At 42.5% G+C, this 23,484-nt stretch overlaps 1 protein-coding gene across 2 annotated transcripts in view; it reads left to right on the top strand.

Moving 5' to 3' along the window:
• Nucleotides 1–5,811: 5,811 nt before the first annotated feature.
• Nucleotides 5,812–23,484, top strand: part of LOC149778773 (nucleoside hydrolase-like) — a 71,635-nt gene continuing 53,962 nt past the window's right edge. The window contains exon 1 of one of the 2 annotated variants that reach the window (XM_089939529.1): nucleotides 5,812–5,948. In XM_089939529.1, the coding sequence (XP_089795655.1) occupies nucleotides 5,929–5,948 (20 nt within the window). In that variant the 5' untranslated portion in view covers nucleotides 5,812–5,928. Of the gene's footprint in view, nucleotides 5,949–7,373; nucleotides 7,506–23,484 lie in introns of those variants that run through there. The other variant, XM_089939531.1, reaches the window with a different exon arrangement.

Here is a 23,484-nt window from a genome sequence, read left to right as displayed (position 1 = left end):
CCTTCTTTCGTCACTGCGATCTTTTCTGTCTTGCGTTGTAAAAAAAATTTCTGATCACTTTCTCAAACTTTGTTCCCCAAAGAAAAGTGAGTTACGTAATGTCCCCCCCCCCCCCGCCCCATCACACCTCCATTCTGTCCCATAACCTTAAAGCCGTTTGTTATTAATGAATGTAACTTAGTGTACTTAATACAAAATTACTGGAAGATGTTTTGGGTACCACGTTGTGGCCACTGTTTTCTAGGTCAAGGTTACAGCAAAAAATGTATGTTTTCATCACACTTTACCGTCCACTCCATACCTTTTAAAGTAATCCCAGGTTTAATGATAAGACTTTATATACTTTTACACCATCGCAGAAAGATGTATAGTCTACCACATTGGTGGTGCTATTTTCATGGTCAGTGTTATGACGCAATATTTCTGTCGGGGTACTTATTTGCTTTGGACACAATCCATGTTATGCCATTACTGTTTAACCAGTAGCAGACTTCTGTTGCTTGTCCTCAGTGTACATCAGTTCCAGGTGAAGATTAATCAACAATAGCACGCATATACCTATGTGAGTTTAAATTCGGCTGTGTTTGAAAGTGCACTCGTTCTACATTTATAGTAACATTTTTACCCGATTTCTTTAAAAAGGTTTCAGGATTACCCCACCATCAGCTCTGAAAATATAAATGGTCGGTCCCTGGGCATAGCCAACATAGGGGCCCATAGCTATCCTGCCTTGTCCATAGATAGGTTCCATTACTATTAACAACACTGCCTGTGAAATCAGGCGATACTACACGGGGCGCCATGCCTGTGAAATCAGACGATAATTAGACCGAGTTTCCTCTGACCCTTGCCACCCCATTTTTCGATATTTGGACATTTATGTTGGGGTGTAAGGTCAGAGTCCATTCCCTGTCGAAAAGTTGGAATTCGACGACACCGTTTGGTGCCGACATGGGGTAGCCGCGTACTAGCCGGCCCAGCAAACTTGAACGACCTATCGTCGAGATATACCTGCATGAAATCGATAGGAATATGATTTATTTTCTCATAAAATGCGATCATAGCATTCGTTATGTATTTAATTTGCTGACAGAGGAGACGAAAGTACATCGTTTCTAAAATTTGACCTGGATCTTGTCATTGCATTACAGATGACTACACAACTCTCGTAACCTACATGTCAATGACACATGAGAGGTCATGCAGTCACATGATATCAACAATAAACATTTTTAGTGTTGCTGTAGGAAAACAAATCGAACATCTAAATGAAGGTCACGTAATTTTTATAGAAAAATGTGAAAACGTAAACTTCTCAAAATATTTGGTGTGAAAACAACGAACGAAATAAAATTGTAAATGTTGAAGAAATCTGAAGAAAACCAGATTCAATACGCAGAGAACAAATGCCACTGGTAGTTACGTGATACCAACAAAAAAAATCGCTGACACGTGCTCGGTACTTCTTGAAAATGGTTTTCTCCACCCTGCTGCAATCGCAGGGGCTCGTATCGTTGCTTACTATTAACCTGCCATACATATATCAATACTAATGTCAAGGTAGGACAAATGTCTCCTTGCCCGCGCGAACTATTTAAGAATAATGCTGAACAACGCGCTGAAAGGAATACTACCTTCTCATTGGCCAACTGAAACAACTTATAAATAAATACAGGACGTCATTTTCTTTTAACCAATGAGATGACATCATTCCATTCAGCAGGATCTCACTTGCATTTTAAGCGGGAGCGATCACGGCCATGTCGAGCGGTAGCGTGGGAAAATGATTTGGCATTCCTTAAAGGGGACCAACATGCAAAACTGAAATTCACGCAAACTTCATATATAATTTGCTATATGTATAAGGTTCATTTTCTGAAAATTTGTACCTTTTATTCTTACTCTTTACGAAGAAATTTATGAAAAACCGATCATCTCTCCCGATCCGTCTTGAATAGAACAACGCGCTTCCCTCCCCCTGTAAAAATAGCGGGTGTGACGTCATTTGAGACACTGTGTACACGCTGGCATTGTTGATAATGAATTATAGAGAACTCGCCCTGGGAGAACTCATCCCAGGTGTTAGGAGAAGTCGCCCCATGGTGGTCGGAGAAGTCGCCCCACTGCGCTTGGAGAAGTCGCCCCAAGGATCATATATAGTAATTCTGAGATGTCACCACGTGGTTGTTAAGGCTTTATTTATTGTTGTTTTTCTTCAACTTAATAACTTATTAAATCTATCAAATTTGCAACTTTTCCATTTGATCAACTCCGCTTCTGTACTTAACGAAAAAGAAGTGGTATCTATCCCTTTTACTCTACTCTTCAAATCATTAAATGCATTTTAATTGGAAAAATAGAGCGGGTGTATACATGATGTGAGATATGCAGTTTTATACATAAAAGGGTTCAAACCTAATAACCTAAGTCATCCTGAGACGACTTTATGGCATGGACCTCTATAACCCGAAATCGACTGAATTCTTGCCGTCAATAATCCAAAGGGTTATAGCATCATCTCTCTAACTGAACAATTTAATCTGATTTTTCATTGAGATTTGCTAACCATTGACGAATGATACTTGAACTCGATAAAAACATCATTGACGCCTACTCAGGAAAATGCGGTCGCTATTGAGTTCAACATCATGGCTGATGCACATAATTCGGACGGTTTCTGAAAGCTATCATGTACTACACCCATCATTTCGTTTATTTCTTCTTTTTTGTCAGTGTTCGTAATTTTATTATTTCTCAATAAAACAAACTATTTAAAGTTGAACGAGAAGTTTAAAAAATATGTCACTACTAAATTGCCGATGCACAACAAACATGATTACGTTATTTTATTATATATAACAATACCATGATCACGCGTACTAACTGTATTTTTTTTACTTTAAATGCATATTTGAACTGCTCAACGTACTTGGGACGTAAGAGAAGATCATCTTTAAAAACAAATTTAAATGTCACGTTTAAGTCCTGGACTAAACTGAATAACATTTCACATGGTCCGAATCAGCTTGGAAGTTTGGTGTGTGTGTGATGTAATTTTAATTTTTAACGTAGCTTTAACAATTTTTCAGTCATATCGCTACGATGTCTGCAATGTGGCAGTTTATAGTGATGTCTAGCACTGGGGCATCATGCCGCAGACATGTAGCATGATGTCCCACCCAGTCACATTATCCTGACACCAGGCCGACCAGTCCTAACACTAACCTCTTAATGCTGAACGCCAAGCGAGGCAGCTGTTAGTACCATTTTTTAAGTCTCTGGTATGACTCGGCCGGGGATCGAACCCACGACCTCCCGCATCCGAGGCGGACGCTCTAACCACTAGGCCACCGGAGCGGTAGGAAGTTTGGAGAATCAGCCAGATATATGGGCCGAATCAGTCCGCGATTTGTACCGAATCAGCCTGAGAGTAATTGCCACATTAATGAATAATGTTACTATAATAGAGTTATCAATCAAGAAAGTTAACAGTAACATTTGTTTAAAAAAATTGTATCGTGGTGTTCCGGTGTGTGTAGTTATAAGAAATCTAACGAGTTTATATGAACACTGACTTTCAATTATAAGTGAGTTATTTTTCTATTATCGACATTACACAAACAAGATGAACGCAGAATGGGAAGGAGGGGTTTATTATACAACCAGTGGAAAACAGTCTTGAATGTAAGAGTGGGAGAAAAATGCATATTCATCCGATGCAGTTACATACAAAATCAAACGTGCATAATAAATTGATGTTGGAAACATTGAATGAAAAAGCGTAAACATTTATTTAATGTTATTTCATTTGTTAGATAATTTCTTACTTTTAAAAGATGGAGAAAAAAAAGAGTAAAATAATTGAGGATTGTTTCAGAACTGCTATTATTCACGCAATTTAGAGCTGCGCATTGAACCATCTTGTTTCTACTTGACACTTCGCTGCACATATTGAATACAACTCTTATACGTTAATCGGCTCAAATGACGTCACATCCTGTTTGTATGGAAGGGAGTTAAGAAATTCGGGGAAGGTTCTTTCCATTTGATCTCGGAATACAGGAAATATTTTGTATGAAATGTTTGTGCAAATACAATAGATGCAAAGAAAAGAATAGTTGGGATAGATTATATACACAAACTACTAAATATCCTTCTATTTACAATAAAATTGTGCAGGTCGGGGTTTTTGTCCCCTTTAAAGGTATGCTATTAAGTCAAACTTTTGATAGGGATACACAGACGAATGCCTGAGCTAAATATCAGTACCAACTTTATTAAGCTACGCAAAGCATGTTTATTTTTAAATAGGTCGCACGAATAAGGAGACAAGTGTTCTACCTTGTAGTTATTATATAGTATATGTATGACAGGTCACTTGTAACCAACGATACGAGTCCCTGTGGCTGCGATACTGATGTGTTTCTGGTCGTTGTTCTCTGAATAAATATGTTGAGAATTAAGTGTGCATTATATTTATTTTCAAACATTAAGTGATTTCTGTATAATATGTCAAAGTTCTACGTACAACAACTTTGGAATTTTGTTTATTGTCGATAGCACGTGCCTGTATGACCTCTGATATCATTGACATGTAGGTTGCGAGATTTGTATAGTCATGTGACTCAGAATGCAAATGGCCAGATCCAGTTCAAATTTCAGCAACGACGTACTTTCGTCTCGTCTGTCGTTCACGTTTTCTGGGCCAGCTAGTAAGCGTTTACCCCATGCCGACACCAAATGGTGTAAGTGACTAATAACTTTTTGATAGGGAATGGACTCTGACCCTACACCCCAACATAAATGTCCAAATATAAAAAATGGGGTGGCAAGGGTCAGAGGAAACTCGGACTAGATGATAATATACGGGAACCCTGCCAGTGAAATCAGACGATACTTTACGGGGCCACTTGAGCATACGTTGCCCACTTTGCCATATGGATAATCGGACCCTGCCCAAGAAAGTAGTCGACACAAATTACTATTTTGACCTTGAATAACTTTCACAATGATACCAAATTTATATCCTCCTTGTCGTGGGTAAGTTCTAACTAAAATTTTGATATACTGTTTGGGCCTTCATTACACAAGCATAAATTGAGTCCGGGTTTAAAATTAAGCCTTGAATCCAAGAAAATCCCCCCACTGCCTACCCTATACAATTAAACGGTCATTCCCTAATTATAACGTATATTAAATATATGTCTCGCCTCCCCACCCCCAATTTAAACTCTAAACACGTTTTGGCCTACCCTGTACACACGTCGAACCTCATAGCTGACCAAATACATGCTGACCAACCGATAACATGGATATACAGTGTAGTGTATTTTGGAGGTATAAATCAGAGCAAGTAACATCTGAAACTTAAATAGTCGGCCACTTATATGGATATTACAATAATGTTTCAATGTTTGTTTAAATATTTAAATTTTTTTATATATATGTATCAGTGTATGATAATGCCTGTATGATTTACGTGTGATGTCGATATATTTTTATGTATCATATACAACTGTTATCTCTGTATCTCTCATTCTCTGTCCGTTAAATAAACTTCCTTTTTCTTACGTTTTATGGGGGAGAAACAGCCATCAAGATATACACGGCTGCATTGTGTTGCGGGAACGATCAGATTACGTGCGACAGTGGAGATCTGAATTTAACCAGATTGGGGGGGGGGGGGGGCTAACTTGTCCATGTATGTGGCACAGTATTTTACTGTAAATGGCAGATTCCATACGTTCGGGGGCAGGGTGATCTTCGGCTTTAAGGTTATTCCTGAACACGCACCGTTTATGAATAATATGGGAAGCCCAGGAGGCCGATGGCTAATCAAATCTCATTTAGAGTGGTTTCATATAATGAACTGATCAAAGGATTTCCTCTACCTAATAGGGTCAAATTTATTTACGATTGACATAAGTCATGTGCAAGAGGATAGAAAGGTTTGTGAGTACTTTGACTTATCAGCTAATCTATTTGCCGCCATGCCATTTTTGTGAATTCATATACGACTTTTTTTTCTTTATAATTTACTTTACCACCTACCACTCCTTACATGTTACTTGTTTGAATTAGCAGATGTTTTTGTTTTTCTTCTTTCCTAAAAAGATTAGTACGTCCGTCTATATCAGACATCGACGGCTTTTATTAGCAGTTTTTATAAGCAGTAGGTGTGGCTTGTGGTTTAACATACAGTCGAGGGTACGTAGGGGGATGATCGTTGGCCGCTTGTATTAACGTGGTGATTTGTCACGAAGAAAATCGTTCTCCAGAAAGTTGATTTTTTGTTTCTAACAGCTTCTTTCTCACGTCTCGTGAGGTTGACATGCAAAACATGATGTGATGTGTTATATATATTTGATTTAATTGATATTTGATTTAATTCTTTGTAAGTTTTAAAATGTTTTTATTTTTAATTACATGTTAAAGTAATGTAATTTTCTTGACATAGAAATTGCTATTTTCGAGAAAATACAGTTTGACCTGTCTCTTTTTGTCAACGCCTGATAATAGAAACACTGTTTCTATTTTTGACCTAGTTCCTGACCTGACTGAGAATCAAGTAAACAACCTTTTTAAATTCATTTTTAATGTGCGAATAATAATGGTAAAATCGAGGCTGTACTGGACTACGTGCCATTAGACTTGTATATACCTTTTAAAGCATTCTAGAATATGCTCACGTGACCCTCATCTGGGAATCTGTTTTGCGTCTCAAGTTACTGAATAACCTTTGTTTATACAGATTTTTCTCAGTTGGGCTTTTACACTGGAAAATGTTTGTTTGTGATCAGTTTGGAGTCATATTTTAATTTTTATTCAAATTATTTGGATTCTAAAAGATTAATTCTTTTTACTGGAAATATTTTAGTGCTCTTACAGAAATTTTGGACAAAGACATTTCTGTACATTTTATTCGGAAATTCAAACACCGAAATAATATTGTTTGTGGAATAACAAAGAACTGTAGACGCTACAACACCATACTGGCTACATTATACGTCTTCGCCTTCCATTTTGGATTTTTCGCCGGGACTCGAACTTGAATTCATTAGAACATTTCATTACTAGGACTTCTAAAATTTAATTCGTGGATTATTCTTGGATTATTATTGGATTTGATTCTTAAAACCGTAAGTGCTTATTTTTTTCATTTTATCAGGGTTTTTTTCCCAAAGAAATAAATTATTTGTAAAATATTTCAAAGCTTGTTTTCACTCTTTCTTTTGTTACTGTTTATTAGAGCCTAAACACGTAACATAAGAGATGTATTAGGACATTCTTACACACAAAATGAGACGTGCCTTCAAAAGTATGTGGGATGAACACTTTTGGTAGGTGCCGATTTGCGTGGATAGGGAATCAAAATGGCGGATATGGAAGTACACGCGTTTGTTTTACGTCACGTGAAAACCGGCACCTGACCAGACAGGTAAAATATGTGTACCTGACCAAACATGTAAAGAAGGAAGCTATTTTTAATGAAGAATTGCGTTCAGGTGAGTATTGTCTATCTTCTTAAAAAAAATCACCAATCTTAATGAAGAAGTAGTAGAAGTGTAAGACAAAGGGTCAGTAGTTATGTGGACTAATATCGATCCTATGTACATTTATTATCAATTTAGGTCGCAAACATACGCTCCTAGTTGTGTCAGCAATAGCGAAGCTTTTATCTTCACGATAATCAGAGCCATACGAAGTACATAGGCCCCGGATAATGATCATTAGATTTAATATCAGACTTTGAATGGATGTTGTACATTTTCATAATACAAACACGTACTTACCGTCTCTACTCGCATGTAAGTTGAATCCAGCTGTAAAATGCACATGTCCGTCACATAATGCGCCTGCAGCTGAGGGTCGACATTGTTTACGGTTGGACTTGACTTATAAGCGAGTATAGACGGTTATCACGGCTGAAGTGCACGCCCTAGCAATAGGCAGTAGCGGCCTTAGCGAAGTGAGGTGGGGCACGAACATTTTGGAGTTTGGTTAAGACAGATTATAATTAAAGCAGATTATTTTAAAATAAATTTGATTTTGAAAACAATCATGTGTTTTTCTATGAATATTACACAGAATTTCTGCAGTAATGCAGAAATTAAATTGGGGGTTGGGGGCAATGTCTTCATTTCTCACCGGGCCAGCACAGCCCTAAAACCGCCGCTGCCACATATTAGTAGTGAAGTGGGATACCCTACGGACAATGGAAATTCCAGTCAAAACACCTCTGGGACACTCTACGGACAAGGGAAATTTAACATGGCGAAAAATCGTGGGACAATCTACGGACAAGGGGAATTTAACATGGGAATAAATCGTGGGACAATCTACGGACAAGGGGAATTTAACATGGGAATAAATCGTGGGACAATCTACGGACAAGGGGAATTTAACATGGGAATAAATCGTGGGACACTCTACGGACAAGGGGAATTTAACATGGGATTTTTTAAAAAAATTTTTTTTAAAAAAAGGGGTAGGCAATTCAAAGACTATCTCTTTTCGAGAAATATGGCTGGCCCTGAAAAGGGCCTTTGGGTTTTATGTTAATGTATTCATTAACATAAATGGCACCGCATTGGTCTTCTTCTTGTCCTTAGGCTGCGTCTTACTGTTGGTCCGTACATCAGCACTCTTTTCAGGCATCCTTGTCTTTCGACGTAGATCCTACGTATCCACAGGCTGGTGTTTGTCCTGTGGACAACGGTCCACTTGGATCGGACATACATGAGCAAGTCTGTCCGAAACATCATGGAAGACACAAGGGTGGATGACTCAACTGTAGTCCACATCTTGAAGCGACGAGAACAGGTGAATCAATGCATTGAACGGCGCTTATTTATAGGGACAGAAAGGATTGAAACGGATTGAGTTCATTCACCAATCCAAACACGCGTTACAGAATTCAGTCAGCCCGCATCCAATCCGAAGAGAGCAGTCTGTGACGTCACGTAGTCAATATAGATTCGCTAGCGCTTGTGTGCAGTCAATCTATGCGACAGTGATTCAACATGACGGAAACTCAGAAAACGATCCATTGGGGTGCACCAGCAGGGGAGACCGCCCAAGGGAACTCGGACTTACTTTCAGAAGAGGTGAATTGGGATTTTGTGGATTTTCTCTCCTCGCAAGAATTTGTTCCGGAACCTTCGTTACCTTCTTCATTACCGCAAGTGGAGAATTTTAGACAGAGACAGAAAGAAGAATTGGAGAAATTTATACAACGACAAAAGGAAGCCGAACAAGTTTTTATCCTCCAGCAACAGCAACAGCAAGAAGAAGAGGTAAGAAAAAAACAACAGCAAGAAGAAGTAGCAGCAAAGAAACAAGAGGGTGAAAATCAAACGGTCACGGTACTGTTGGACATTTTAGCGGAGTTAAGAAGTCTGAAACAAATGTATCAGACTTCTTTATCACGACCGAAGAGAATACGACCTTCCCGAGCCAAACACGTTAACCCTGTGACTAAGCCTACCGTACCACCCTTAGTGATTTCAACCCAATCATTATCATCATCAACATTACGCAGTCCAGAAGTAGGCCTTGGCCGTGGCAAAGGCTTAAGGCAGTTAAAGTTGATTGCTTAAACTCACCCCTACACCATAAAGAAAAAAAGGCCCTTTTCAGGGCCACCCACATTTCTCGAAAAGAAATACAATTTCAATTTGCCAATAACTCAAAAAAACTTACCCATTTTACCCTTATAGTACGTGTCTGTGTATGAGTGCGTGAGTGTAGCTTCTTATTTTAAAATCACAACTCAAAGACACCTACCTTATATCATTCATTTATTCTTTTCTCCATTTTTTACAATCCAATTCACAATTCACAACACAACACTTTAATAAAAAGTTCATTGATTTCTCCTTTTTTAGTCTCTCTGTTTTTTGAATTTCTTCACCGTCACACTCTTTTCCTCTTCTTCTTTCTCCTCGCTTTCTTCCCTTCTTCTTTTCTTCTCGTGTTTCTTTGCCTCATTTAAATAGAATTGTCTTTTTTCTTCCTCTTCTTCCTCTGAAGAATCCCTCTCTTCTTCTGAAGAATTCCTCTTTTCTTCTGACTCCTCTTGTTTCTTTTTGGGGCAATCTGGAGACCAATGTCCTTTTTCTTTACAATAATAACAGGTATCTTGACTTTTGTCTTTTTTATCCCCTGTTTTTTTTCTTTTTTCACGGTCTGGACACTCTGAAGACCAATGCCCTTTCTTCTGACAGATATAGCAAGTATCTTGACTTTTATCTCTAAAGGAAGGAGAGTAGTCCGTAGGCTGGTCTGAAGAGAATTTTCTAATGACCCCTCGCAAAGCTCTGACGAAACGTTCCATCTGGTTAGTCTCTTCCATCGTTGTGCTCGGCTTGAGAGTGAAATGAATAGTGAAAGGACAAGACACGCACCCTTTTATATACGCTGGTCTGCTATGACTATAAAGTAGTTTATGGTGTTTGAACTTGAGTCATTTGACTTTTTGCTTTCAAGATGAAACGATCCCATTCATTCGAGAAGAAAGAAGAAGAAAGTAAGAGGCAGAAACGTGATCTATCGCCTCGTACCAGGGCTGAAATCTTGGCACAAATTCATGCCAGTGATTTTGAAGAGGACATGAGTGAACCAGAATCCGAACCCTCTAAACCAAGTTCATCACCCTTAGTCAACCCTGAAAAGTATTATTCCATTCGAGAGACGGAAAAGCGCTCCTCTAGAAAATTTAGAACCACGGCTTACAAATACACGGTGAAGTTTAAAGATTTCAAGGCTGAAGTGCCGTTAGAGAAAGCAGAAGTGTTCATCACCGAGGTGTGGGATTCTTTGCTCACTGCACTCAAGCGACAATGTCAACCCAAAGAAGACGATCGCTTGAGACTTTCCATACAACACGACAGCTTGAAATCCCCTGTTTGGATCGAGTTTAGCACCCCTGCAGAATTGACTGCTTCCAAAGTCATGGACAAGATTCAAAACGTACAACAATCTAATGATCAGTTTGACATCACCGATGGTAAAGCCACACTGGACATGACCCACGTCTCTCCTCCTCAAGGGACAGGACGCAAAAAGATGTTATTGGTGGACGACCTTCGCAACACCAAAACGAGTCTCGTCCGAATTAACAACCCTCAAGACCAGATGTGTTTAGCCCGTGCCATCGTGGTGGGACGAACCTATGCCAACAAGAACGACACGGTAGAATGGAAAAGAACCTGGGACACTATTCAACGTTCCGACCGAGCCAAACAACGAAACGAAGCAGAACTTCTGTTACAACAAGCCGGACTGCCCAAAGACACACCCTGTGGCATTCCTGAGATGCAAAAATTGCAAGATGCCCTAGCTCCACGCTACACCTTGAAAGTGCACCCTCAAGAAATGCGCGGGCCTCTATTGTTTCGAGGCCAAGATTTTAAGGACGGAAAATACATTCATGTTTATCATCACGATGACCATTTCGATACCATTACCAGTATCACCGGATTCCTGGGATACGGTTATTACTGTGAGAAATGTGACTATGGTTATAATAATCGAGAGCAACACAAACATTGTGGATGGAAATGCTCAGGATGTTTGGCCTCTCCACCCTGTCTGAGCGAAGAACCAGTGACTTGTTCCACTTGTCTGCGCACGTTTGTCAGCCCTACCTGTTACCAACAACATTTGAAAACACAAGGTTCACAGAAGAAATGTGCTTGTCAACTCCTGAGATTGTGCTCTACGTGTGGACAAGGCATACTTACCAACAATGCCAAGGCACACGTATGTCGAGGAAAGAAAAAATGTCACATTTGTCACCACATCGTGGACTTGGAACACCAATGTTACGTGCAAAAATACCAACCCCCACCAGAGAAAGAGGACGGTCACAAGAAGAAAGGCAATTTCATCTTTTTCGATTTCGAATGCATGCAAGAGACTGGCATTCACATCCCTAATTTCTGCGTGGCTCATCGAGCGTGCGAGAAGTGCATTCAAGAACCTATCTTCAGTCATTGCCCTCACTGTAGCAAGATTCCTGGAGGACGTGAAAAAATCTTTCGGGGACCGAACACGTTAGCCGATTTTGCCCAATGGGTCTTAGACCCCGTCGACAAGACGTGGAGCCAAGAGGACATCGAACGTTACGGAGATTGTCATCGTCATGCCACGGTGATGGCTCACAATTTTTCCGGATACGATGGACAGTTTCTTCTCAGATACTATACGGAACAAGGCACCGAGCGTCCTAAAGTGACTTTGAACGGAGCCAAAATCATTTTCATGCAAGTGGGACAAGTACAGTTTAAAGATTCGATGAGTTACTTGGCCATGCCTTTGAGTCGAATGCCTAAAACGTTTGGAATGACAGAAATGGCTAAAGGGTACTTTCCACACTTTTTCAATACGGAAGCCAATCAACACGCCGTTCTACCCCATTTGCCTGAGGCTCACTATTACGACCCCGACAACATGCGTACCGAACAACGAGAAGCTTTCTACGCTTGGTACCAGGCTCACGCCTCGGACCCTTTCGACTTTCAGGAAGAAATGCTAAAGTATTGTCGTTCCGACGTGGACATTTTACGGCGTTGCTGTGGAAAATTTCGAGAACTGTTCATGGAACACGGAGGGGTCGATCCTTTGAAAGAAGCTTGCACCATTGCCAAAGCGTGTTCCCTAGTGTATCGACAACGATTCATGCCTGAAAACACCGTGGCTGTCATCAGCCCTCAAACGACCCACTTTGTCAAGCGTCAATACTCGGTCAAAGCCCTACGTTGGTTACATTACTTGTGCGACAAGGAAGACAAGTGGATTCAGCATGCCCGCAACGGAGGGGGCGAAAAAACCATCGGAACGTATTCGGTCGATGGTTGGGACTTAGAAAACCCCAAGATCGTGTACGAGTTTAACGGTTGCTTATTTCACGGATGTCCCGTCTGTTACCCTGACCGTGGCACTAAGAATCAGTTTTTGCAACGAACCATGGAAGACTTGTACCAGGACACTTGTCAGCGACGCCTAAAGTTAGAACAGCAAGGATACCAAGTGGTGGAAATGTGGGAACACGAGTACGATCACCGTTTGAAAACCGATCCCGAGTTTAAACGCCTCGTGGAAAGTTACCTGTTCATGGACCCGCTGAACCCGAGGGATAGTTTGTACGGAGGAAGGACCAATGCCACCTGTTTGCTGTACCAAGCCGAGGAAGAGATAGGAGAAGAAATCAAATACTTGGACGTGTGTTCGCTGTATCCCTACGTGTGCAAATATTGTCGCTTTCCTGTAGGGCACCCGCAATTGTTCACGGAACACATCGACCTGAAAAACATTCGACAATACGAAGGCTTGATCAAGTGTAAAGTTTTGCCTCCCACGAACCTATACCATCCCGTCTTACCTCACCATTGTCAAGGCAAACTGATGTTTCCCTTGTGCCGTACTTGTGCCGAAACGTGCAACCAAGACCAAGCTTGTCAGCACACCCAAGAAGAACGGGCCTTGACGGGAACCTGGGTCAGCGTAGAATTGTTCAAAGCTCTGGACATGGGATACCAACTGTTAGAAGTGTACGAAATTTGCCACTTTCCCAAGACACAACAGTACCGCAAGGGTGACCCCACGCAGAAAGGCATTTTCGCAGACTACGTGGATGCCTTTTTGAAACTGAAGCAAGAAGCCAGCGGCTATCCGTCCTGGTGTCACACTCCCGAAGACCAAATAAAATTCAAAGAGAAATACCGGGAACAAGAAGGCATCACTTTAGACCACATCGAGAAAAACGAAGGCAGGCGATGGTTTGCCAAAGTGATGTTAAATTGCTTGTGGGGTAAAATGGCACAACGACCGTGTTTACCCAAGACGGAATATTTGACAGAACCTTCCCGCTACTTCCAGATGATTCACGACAAAACCAAATACATGAAACACGTGGACGTCGTTCGAGAGAATTTGATCTTGGTCAATTACGAAGAAGATCTGGACTTTGTACAAGACGACCCTTTTGGAAATGTCATCATTGCGGCTTACGTGACAGCTCATGCTCGCTTAAAATTGTACGAAGCTTTAGAACTGTTAGGGGAACGCGTCCTGTACTTTGACACGGACAGCTGCATTTACATCCATCACCCGATTCAACATCACCCTAACATCGAAGGAGACCGTTTAGGAGCCTGGACAGACGAGCATCCCGACGACAAGATTCTAAGTTTCGTCAGTGGCGGTCCCAAAAATTACGGCTACGAATACCGGGACAAACAAGGAGAAGTGCACACGACGTGCAAAGTGAAAGGACTGACTCTGAATTATCGTACCAGTCGTGTGGTCAACTTTGGGGTATTGAAAGAAGCCTTGCAATCGGGAGAGGATGGAAACTTTAAAGTGACCACCTACCAACCGAACAAAATTGTACGTTTACCCACTCACCACATCGTCAGTCGGCCCTTGGAAAAAGTCTATCAAATTGTATACCAGAAGCGAGTTCGACTTCCCAATCATTTCACCTTACCTTACGGTCACGTCGGTATTGGTCTGTATATAAAAAAGGAACCCTAGGCAAGATCGATAGTTCATTGGGACTACCAAGACCGAGCGAACAAGATGAATACTTTGAAAGAGGCATCGTTCCAGTTTGGGGATTGTAAAAAAGTTGTATCTTCCTCTAGTGTGACTAATATTGGATGGATAAGACCCATGCATTGCGACGGAAAATGTCCGGAAGGAAACTGCGATTGTCCATGTGGTTACCATTGTAATTGCGAAACGGAGTTTGCAGACGAGTGCGATTGTGAGCCTTGCGATGGGACCGATGCTGTACGTTGTGACCTGAGCGATGCCGTAAAGCATCATGGGAACTTTGTTCTCACTGCCCCTGTCATGGAAAGTGATGCTGTGCGTGTCAAACCTGAGGGATGCGAAAGCGATGCTGCTCGTCCTCTTGGACATTTTACTGGGTTTCGTTTTAAAGGGGAATGTCGACCTTCACGTTTACCTCCCTACGGATGTCATCCAGCCCTGAGCAAACTCCTACCCATGTCACTCAACCCTCATCGAAACGAACCTGTGAAAGACGAATATTCGTTCCCTGTGCGTTTGTCGGAATACTGCGACTTTGAAAATCGTCTTCAATCGTTCAAAGGAAAATGGCCTAAGTATCTGGGAGGACCGACCCCCGAAGAATTAGCCAGAGCCGGATTTTTCTACTTGGGCGAAGGAGATAAAGTCAAGTGCTTCAGTTGCAGTGTGTCACTTCACCACTGGGAACCGCAAGATTCGGCCTACGTAGAACATGCTCGATGGTCACCGAATTGTCATTACTTACCTTTAGTGGGACCGAGACATTGAAGTAACTTTTTTACCATAATCATCTGTTCATGGATACTTTACAAGAGAACATTCGTGCTTTGCCTGTGGAGTTGAGAGAACGCATTTATCGAGAACTGGTCAAAATACAAGTGAAACGTAAAGAACAATTGCATCCGATACGTCACCGGTGTTTGAACCACTGGTACCTGAAGGCTATACAAGGACTGATTCAATTGAAAGTGTTCCATTGGACAGACATTGATCAACGACCTCCTGGTTATAAAAAGGAATGGTTTGGTATTGACGATTTTATCTACTACATTGTAAACGTACTGCATCGAATTCCAGAGGAAGAGTTAACGAATTACCAACATCTTGAACACAATGTCAACTTGGTGAAAGAGGAAACTTCTGAACGAATTGTAATGTGTAGATTAGTGACTCAACGATTTAAATTCGACACTGAAGTGAAACCATGTTTGTGCAAAGAGTACATTTCTTGTGTCAGACCAAAGAGGATTTAGTATGACCTATTCATGGATACTTTGCTAGAGAACATTCGTGCTTTGCCTGTGGAGTTGAGAGAACGCATTTACCGAGAGCTGGTGAAAATACAAGTCAAACGTAAAGAACAATTGCATCCGTTACGTCACCAGATCTTTAACCACTGGTACCTGAATGGTATAAGAGAACTGATTCGTCAGAAATTGTTTCAGTGGTCAGACCTTGTTCAACACTTTGAGTTAGTGAATGATCGAAATGTTCATTATTTTGGTTACTTCGAGATTCACCTACAGCAATACATTGAGGAAGACAAGTTAAAGGATTATCAACATATTTTACGTGGAATCTACTTAGAGGAAGAGGAAACTTCTCAACGAACTCTGAAGTTTCGGTTACAGTATGCAAGATTTAGATTCCCTACTGGAGAACGAAGATCTCTGGCTAGAAAGTACGTGTATTGTTTCCGAAACAAAGAGACTATAAAAACAGGCTGCCATGCCACGACTTATGTCACATGTCATCCAACAGATTCCGTGGAAGGAACTCAATGACCATATTCAAACCGTGGATCATTACCATCGATTATTACAAGAACTGTATCCATTCAATTTGGGACGACAAGTGGTGTGTGTCTTAGTGACTTGTTTTCTGGGATTTCGTTTACCAGCCGATTCTTTGTGGACTCTTTACGATCAGTACTTACCACCTCCATGGCCTTAAATGGTCACGAAAAACTCCTTTTGCTCAAAGCCTTGCGGTTTCATCTGGATACTTCTCGACCTCAACAGGAAAAAAAGATTCGTCAACTTTTAGCTACCCAAGACCTGTATGACGATGTGTGTGTAGCTTGTGACTTACACCCTCATTGGACAGATGTTCGTGACTGGAAAAAGGGGGGTTTTGAGGCTTGGACCCAAGAAGTGGCCCAGTATGCACAAGAGTTGTTCAAGGAAAAAAGTTACTTTTCAACCTGTGTTAGTGACGGTGCCAGAAGAACCCGTCACCGAGAACAACCACTCGCTTCAGGACAGGACTGTCATGGACAGGCCTGAAAGGTCATTCCGGGAGGACACTTGTGTGACAATACCTCATGTAGAGACTGTAAGAACATTACACACTGTCCCTAGGACATCTTGGTTACCAAAAACATGTTGTACAGACACTTGTTTATATTCCATGTATTTTTGTCTTTCGTGTTCATATTTGAAACATTCAATAAACGTGTTCTGAAAAAGTATATAAACTCTTGTCTTGTTTGTTTTTCGTGTCACAAATGACATTTCTCACACCATGGCTACCTCTGCTGTCTCTGCTCCCTCTTCCTCTACTGTCAAAGTCATCGACGAACACTTAGATCGTGCCAGTTGGGAGGCTTTGTATCTTCGCCATCCCTTTAACATGCTCATTGCTGGACCTAGCGGTTCTGGCAAAACCGAATTCGTCAAACGTTTGATCGAACATAAACATCATTTGATCGATCGGCCCCCTCAACGGATCGTGTGGTGTTACAAAGAGTGGCAATCGGCGTACAGCCTTTTGCGAGAAAGTCAAGGCGATTCCATCGTGTTTGTGGAAGGCATTCCTAAAGAAGACGACGGCATCGTCTCTGACTCCCGTCAAACCCATTTGGTCATTTTCGACGACATGTTAGGAGAAGACGAAGAAGAAATTAAATTGTGGTTCACGCGCAAAGGGCATCACCGTAATGCCAGTGTCATTTACATCACCCAAAATTTGTTTCAACAAAGTAAAGCCCATCGCACCATCAGTCTCAATGCGCATTACGTGGTCTTGTTTAAAAGCCCTCGAGATAAATCGCAAGTGCAAGTCTTAGCCAAACAGTTAGGAACGCCTTGGCTGACTCAGGCGTACGACGATGCCACTCAAACACCACACGCCTATTTACTCGTCGATTTGAAACCTACCACTCCTGAGGATTTGCGATTTCGTACCCACTTGTTTCACCACTGGTGCCAAGACGGAGGGCCTGTCCTGTACACGTCTCCGTCCTCGACTTCATTTCACTCCCCATCAAAAAATCTATAAAAACCTCAGACCCTTTTTCGTCTGTCTCACACTCAGTGCGAACATGACGTCCCTTCAGTCGCATCTTCCCGTCAAATTGATTCGTGCCTTGTATGGCATCAGTCGAGAAAAAGATCCACAAACACGAGCTCGTGTCTTAGAAGCTAGCCTCAAAGAAGTCTTACGATGGTTCACGGTGACGGCACGTCAATTACTCCAAGGAATCATTCAGATTCCTCATCAAACCCAACGCTTTTTCGATCGAAACAAAGTCGCTTTGGTCCAACTGGCCGATCCCCGCATCGACACTCAAACCAAAAAACAAATCATTTTGAAACCTGGAGGGAGCGGTACTCTAGGAGGGGTCATCATTCGCTCACTCTTAAGATGGGATCCTAATGCCCCCAAAGTTATCCCCAAGACAAAAGTCCAACGAAGCCCCAAGAAGAAAAAGAAAAAGACCAGGTCCCCAAGAAGAATAACTTCTCCAGTGGCAGGACCCTCCTCTTACCAGACACCACCCCGGAAAAAGAAAAGAAGCCCCCAGAAAAAGAAACAGAGAAAAAGTCCCCAGAAAAAGAAAAGTCCACAGAAGAAAACTAGTCGCAAGAGAGGCACTTCGGCCAGGACGCAACCTTACACTCGCAAACCACGACCTGCCACGGCCGTGACTGCGTCTCCGGCATCCTCACGTTCATCCACTTCTCCGTTGATGACACCCAGAACTGAAGAGTACTTGGAGACGTTGATCACACCAAGAACATCTCCGTTGATGACCCCCAAAAGAACTTCCCCAGTGGCAGGACCCTCCAATTTAGTGGCAGTGGCTGCTGCTCACAAAGTACCTTCTCCCAAAATCAAAGTCCAAGAAAGATCGGGCATGTTACAAAGTTTACTGGATTTGTCCAAGCAAGAACTGGCTCGATTTAGTCCGTTGCGTACCCCTGCACGACGTGTCATGCCTGTCCTCAAACTGATAAAACGTAAAGACAATCAGTGGCGACGCGTTCCAGTATAAAAAGAGCCTGTGACCAAGTCGGGGTATCAGTGAACTTGTAAAAGATGTCACCTCCAAGAAGCCACAAAAGAAAGAGACAAAGGCAGACGCGTCATCCGACAAAGCGCTTAGCCAAGCATCGACATTACCCTAAGAAAAGACACAGTCGTTCCAAGAAAAAGAGGCGTCAACAAAGGGGAGGATTCCTTGGCGATTTTGGGAAAAACATTGTCACCTTTATGACAAAGCGATAGTCCCAAAAAAAAGATAAAAGGGTGTGCGTTAAGTCATCGACGTTAGTGTCTGTTCGGTGAATGTCCCGGAACCCACAAGCAAAAATGTCACCCTCCAGAAAACCCCAAGGAAAGAAAAGGAAAGGACTGCCACCACGTTTAGCTAAACATGGGGACATGTTATCTGTCCTGTCCAAAGCTTCTTCGCCCCTACGAAAAAAACTCATTCAAACGGCCTCCAAAGAGGTCATCGATACCGTCTGCGAATGTTGTTTGAACGTTTTGAAAGGCACGATCCCTTTGTCCAAACACCAGAAACAATGCTTAGGCAAACATCGTCACGTTCTTCGCCAAATGGTTCAAAAGAAAATTCCCATTCGTCAAAAAAAGAAGATGTTGGTTCAACGTGGAGGCATTTTGCCTCTCTTGTTAGGCCCCATACTGAAAGGAGTCTTGGGAACCATGTTGGGAGGACTGATGGGAGCAAGATAAAAAGGCCTTCGAAAGTCCCAAGATCTCAGAATCGACCCCTGACAACCCCATGGAAGGACGAAAACTAGCTTTAGTGCCTTACAAACGATGGATGGAATACCATCGGTGGCAAGAACAACGCACCCCGCATTTACCTCCCAATCCCAATTTGAGCGAGATGTCCCAGTTACAACACGAATTGCAGTCCTTGATGGATCGCCAAGATTTGTCCGAAACAGAAAAATCGCAAAAGTACGGTCAACTCTTGCAACGACTGCAACTCTTTCACCAGAAAGCTTTAGACGAAACAGCTCTACCCACTTTGAAAGATTTTAAGACCTTGATGAAAAGTCCAGCACCATCACCAGTACCAGTACCAGTACCGGTACCAGTGGTCAAGAAAGAAAAAGGAAAAGAAGAAGAAGAAGAAGAAGGGTTTCAAACTCCACCAGAAAAAGTACGCAAGTTAACAACACCACCTACCTCCAGAATTGGATGGATTAAAAAGATGATGGCCACCCCTTCTTCATCACAAGAGAAAAAGAAAGTGAAGACAGAAGTGAAACAAGAACCGATATCCCCTGCTCAGACATCCTCCTCTTCGACACCTATTGCCGGTCGCACACGCAAAGCCTTGCAATCCAAGAAAATACCCCAAGAGAAAAAGAGTAGCCTCTTCCAAGAGTGGGTGCCTTATTAACACACCAACACAAAAAATGGAAAAAGTCTTAGCTAGCATTTACTACGATCCATCGCATCCTGCAGGTTACGCAGGAGTTCAAAAATTGTATCGTGCTGCCAAAACGCGACTGAAAAGTCTCCGTTTACCTCAAGTGCAACGATGGTTACAAGAACAAGCTACCTACACTTTGCACAAACCCATTCGCCGCAAGTTTGCCAGAAGTCGCACCCGAGTGGAAGGCATCGATCATCAATGGCAAGCCGATTTAGCCGATGTCTCTCATTTGGCCAGCTACAATCGTGGCTACAAATATTTGTTTTGTGTCATCGACGTCTTTTCCAAATTTGCCTGGGTCGTGCCTTTGACTTCCAAATCCAGCAGCGAGTTAGTGCGAGCCCTGCAACGGGTGTTGAAACAAAGCGGTCGTCGCCCTCTTCGATGGCAAACGGACAAAGGCACCGAATTTCTGAACCAAGCTTTCCAAAAAGAATTAAAGAAACGTGACATTCATTTTTTTACCACCGAGAATCCCGAAACCAAAGCCAGCATCGTGGAACGTTTTCAACGCACTTTGAAAGAACGCATGTGGAAATATTTTACGCATCACCACACTCTGAAGTACATCGACATCTTACCGCACCTGGTGCAAGCGTACAACCAATCTTACCATCGAAGCATCGGACGTGCCCCGCAAGACGTGACTCCCGACAACGAAGTGCTGGTGTTCGAGCGCCTGTTCGGTACGTCCCCGACGAGGGCTGTCCCCAAGAAAAGTGGAGAGTTGACCGTAGGAGATTGGGTGCGCATTGGCAAAACCAAACGCACTTTCGACAAAGGTTACTTACCTAACTGGACGACCGAACTGTTTCGCGTCACTGGACGAGTGCATGGCCGTCATCCTGCCGTCTATAAATTGGAAGACATGAACGGAGAAGTACTCAAAGGAACGTTTTATTTGCCCGAGTTACAACGTGTCACCAAAAAAGAAGACGACGTGTACGACATCGAAAGCATTCTCGAACGCAGAACCCGTAAAGTGGGCAAACGACGTGTCAAAGAAGTCAAAGTACGTTGGAAAGGATATCCACCCAGTTTCGATTCTTGGATCGACGCTTCGCAAGTCATCGACTATAAAAAGAAGAAGTGACCATCATGCCCTTTCACACAGCAGACGCAGCTACGTCGACCAGTCCTTCTTCCCCTAGTTCTTCTGTGCAAGATTTACAAAAACAACCCTTGTGGGTGTGGTGCGGAGAACGTGTGCCTAAAACGCAAATCGTCTTTTTCTGCCAAATCTTCGTGGTGTATTGTGTCATCGGGGCAGCCATCGCCAATTTGAGTTTGCAACAAGGAGACAAACAATTGTGGACCATTTTATTGAGCAGTTGCATCGGTTACCTGCTTCCCAATCCCTCCCTGAAATTCTCCTCGAACGGGAACGTTGTGTCCAGTGCCAGTGCCAGTCACCACTCCAACAACCACAACCAGAACCCCATTTTGGGCGGAGACACGCCTCTGACGTCCAGTAATATCCCCTCGGACAGCCACAGAACTCTAGAATTATGAGTCACCAAAACCAATTTTACTTAACCTTACCCAGTGACAGTTCCATGGAGGTGTTTCCCAACAACACGTTGTGCTGTTACACGGCCAAATTACCTCAAGCCATCCCCTTAGATCACGAAGCCCATTGGGAAGTGGCTTTAGTAGAAATGATTCACCCAACACAAATCAAAAACATCACTGAAACTCAAAACACTTTTGACGTCGAAATTCTGGACCCAGCACTGCAGCAACAGATAACGGGCAGTCCTCAACATAAATCACATCTTGCAAAGGACCTATTACCCCGCAGCAGTGACTCTTCTCCTCCTCTTTTCGTTTATCACTTTAAAATTAATTCAGGCCATTATTTTAGTGGCCAACATCTGGTGGAAGGCATCGCTGACAAATTCTATGCAACCTTTGACAAAGTTCTGACCACAGCAAAAAAACGTGTCACCATCGAGTACCACAAACAGTCTCACCGTCTACTCATCAAATTTGAAAGTGAGGAAAGAAGTATACGTATTAAATTTTGCCCTGAATTGTATGACATTTTGGGTGGAGACCTCAATATGGTCACGGATAAGCAGACCAAAAAAATTATTAAAATGGCAGAGATTGACAACGACATGCATTTTGCAAGGTATTTTCGTTTCCCGGTAGAACTGAACCAAGGACTGAATTTGATGTTCGTGTACTCCGATGTGGTGGAGTACAACGTGGTGGGACACACCTCCGTACCGTTACTGCGTGTCATTCCTTTCAAAGTAAATTCTGTCACGGTCACTGACGAGGAAGGTGGAAACACTTACCACATCCACCGCGAATTTGTCCATCCTCACTATTTGCCTGTCAGCAAGTCTTATTTGGACACGGTCAACATTGCTATAAAAGGAGATCTGGGACAAAATATTCCATTCACCAAAGGAAAAGTCACGGTGAAACTCCATTTTCGAAAACGGTTCTCTCACGACTCGTAAGTAAGTAAGTCATGTATCCAGTGTACCGAGGGGTTGCTCGACAGCGAGGACACGGCTTAGGAGACATGTTAAAATCGGCCTTTCGTTCGGTGGCCCCAGTCTTGAAACCGATGGTGACACGCGGATTGCACGCCTTGAAAGATGCGGCACTAACGCAAGGCAAAGAATTTCTCCAAAATGTCATCATCGACAAACAAAACCCTAAAGAAGCCTTCATGAGGGCAGGCAAAAATGTCTTGCTACAAACGGGCAAAGACATTCTGGGCCGACGAGACACACCTATAAATGCTCTGCACGCTACCGAGTCAGGCATTCAGCAAGGACAAGGCAGAAAGAGACGACGAAGAAGAAAACACCCTTTCACCAGACTTCAAGCGAGAAAGGCCAAAAAAAGAAGAACGGTTCGAGACTTAGACGTTTTCGATTATTGAGACACAGCAACAACAAAAAATGATGCACCGAGAGTCTTGCGCTTGTTCCAAGACGGAACTGGATCTGTTTGCCATGCCCCCCACCATGATGACGATGCAAGAATCCCAATGGGTGGAATTTCATCCCGTCTCCTCATTGACAGCCTCAGCTCCCATCGAGTTTGAAATCAAAGGACAGCCCGAAGATTACATCGATCTGAATAGCAGTTACTTGTACCTGAAAGTCAAAGTTGTCGATGAGGATAATACGATCCTAGATGGCGATGAGGTAATAGCTCCCGTCAACAATTTCATGCATTCCTTGTTTAGCGGAGTGGACTTGTACTTG

This window comes from Sinohyriopsis cumingii, chromosome 17, assembly GCF_028554795.1.
Source record: "Sinohyriopsis cumingii isolate HCF-2022 chromosome 17, ASM2855479v2, whole genome shotgun sequence".
Lineage (NCBI taxonomy): Eukaryota > Metazoa > Mollusca > Bivalvia > Unionida > Unionidae > Sinohyriopsis > Sinohyriopsis cumingii.
Note: the sequence above shows the minus strand (reverse complement) of the source record. Positions and strands in the feature narration are given on the sequence as shown.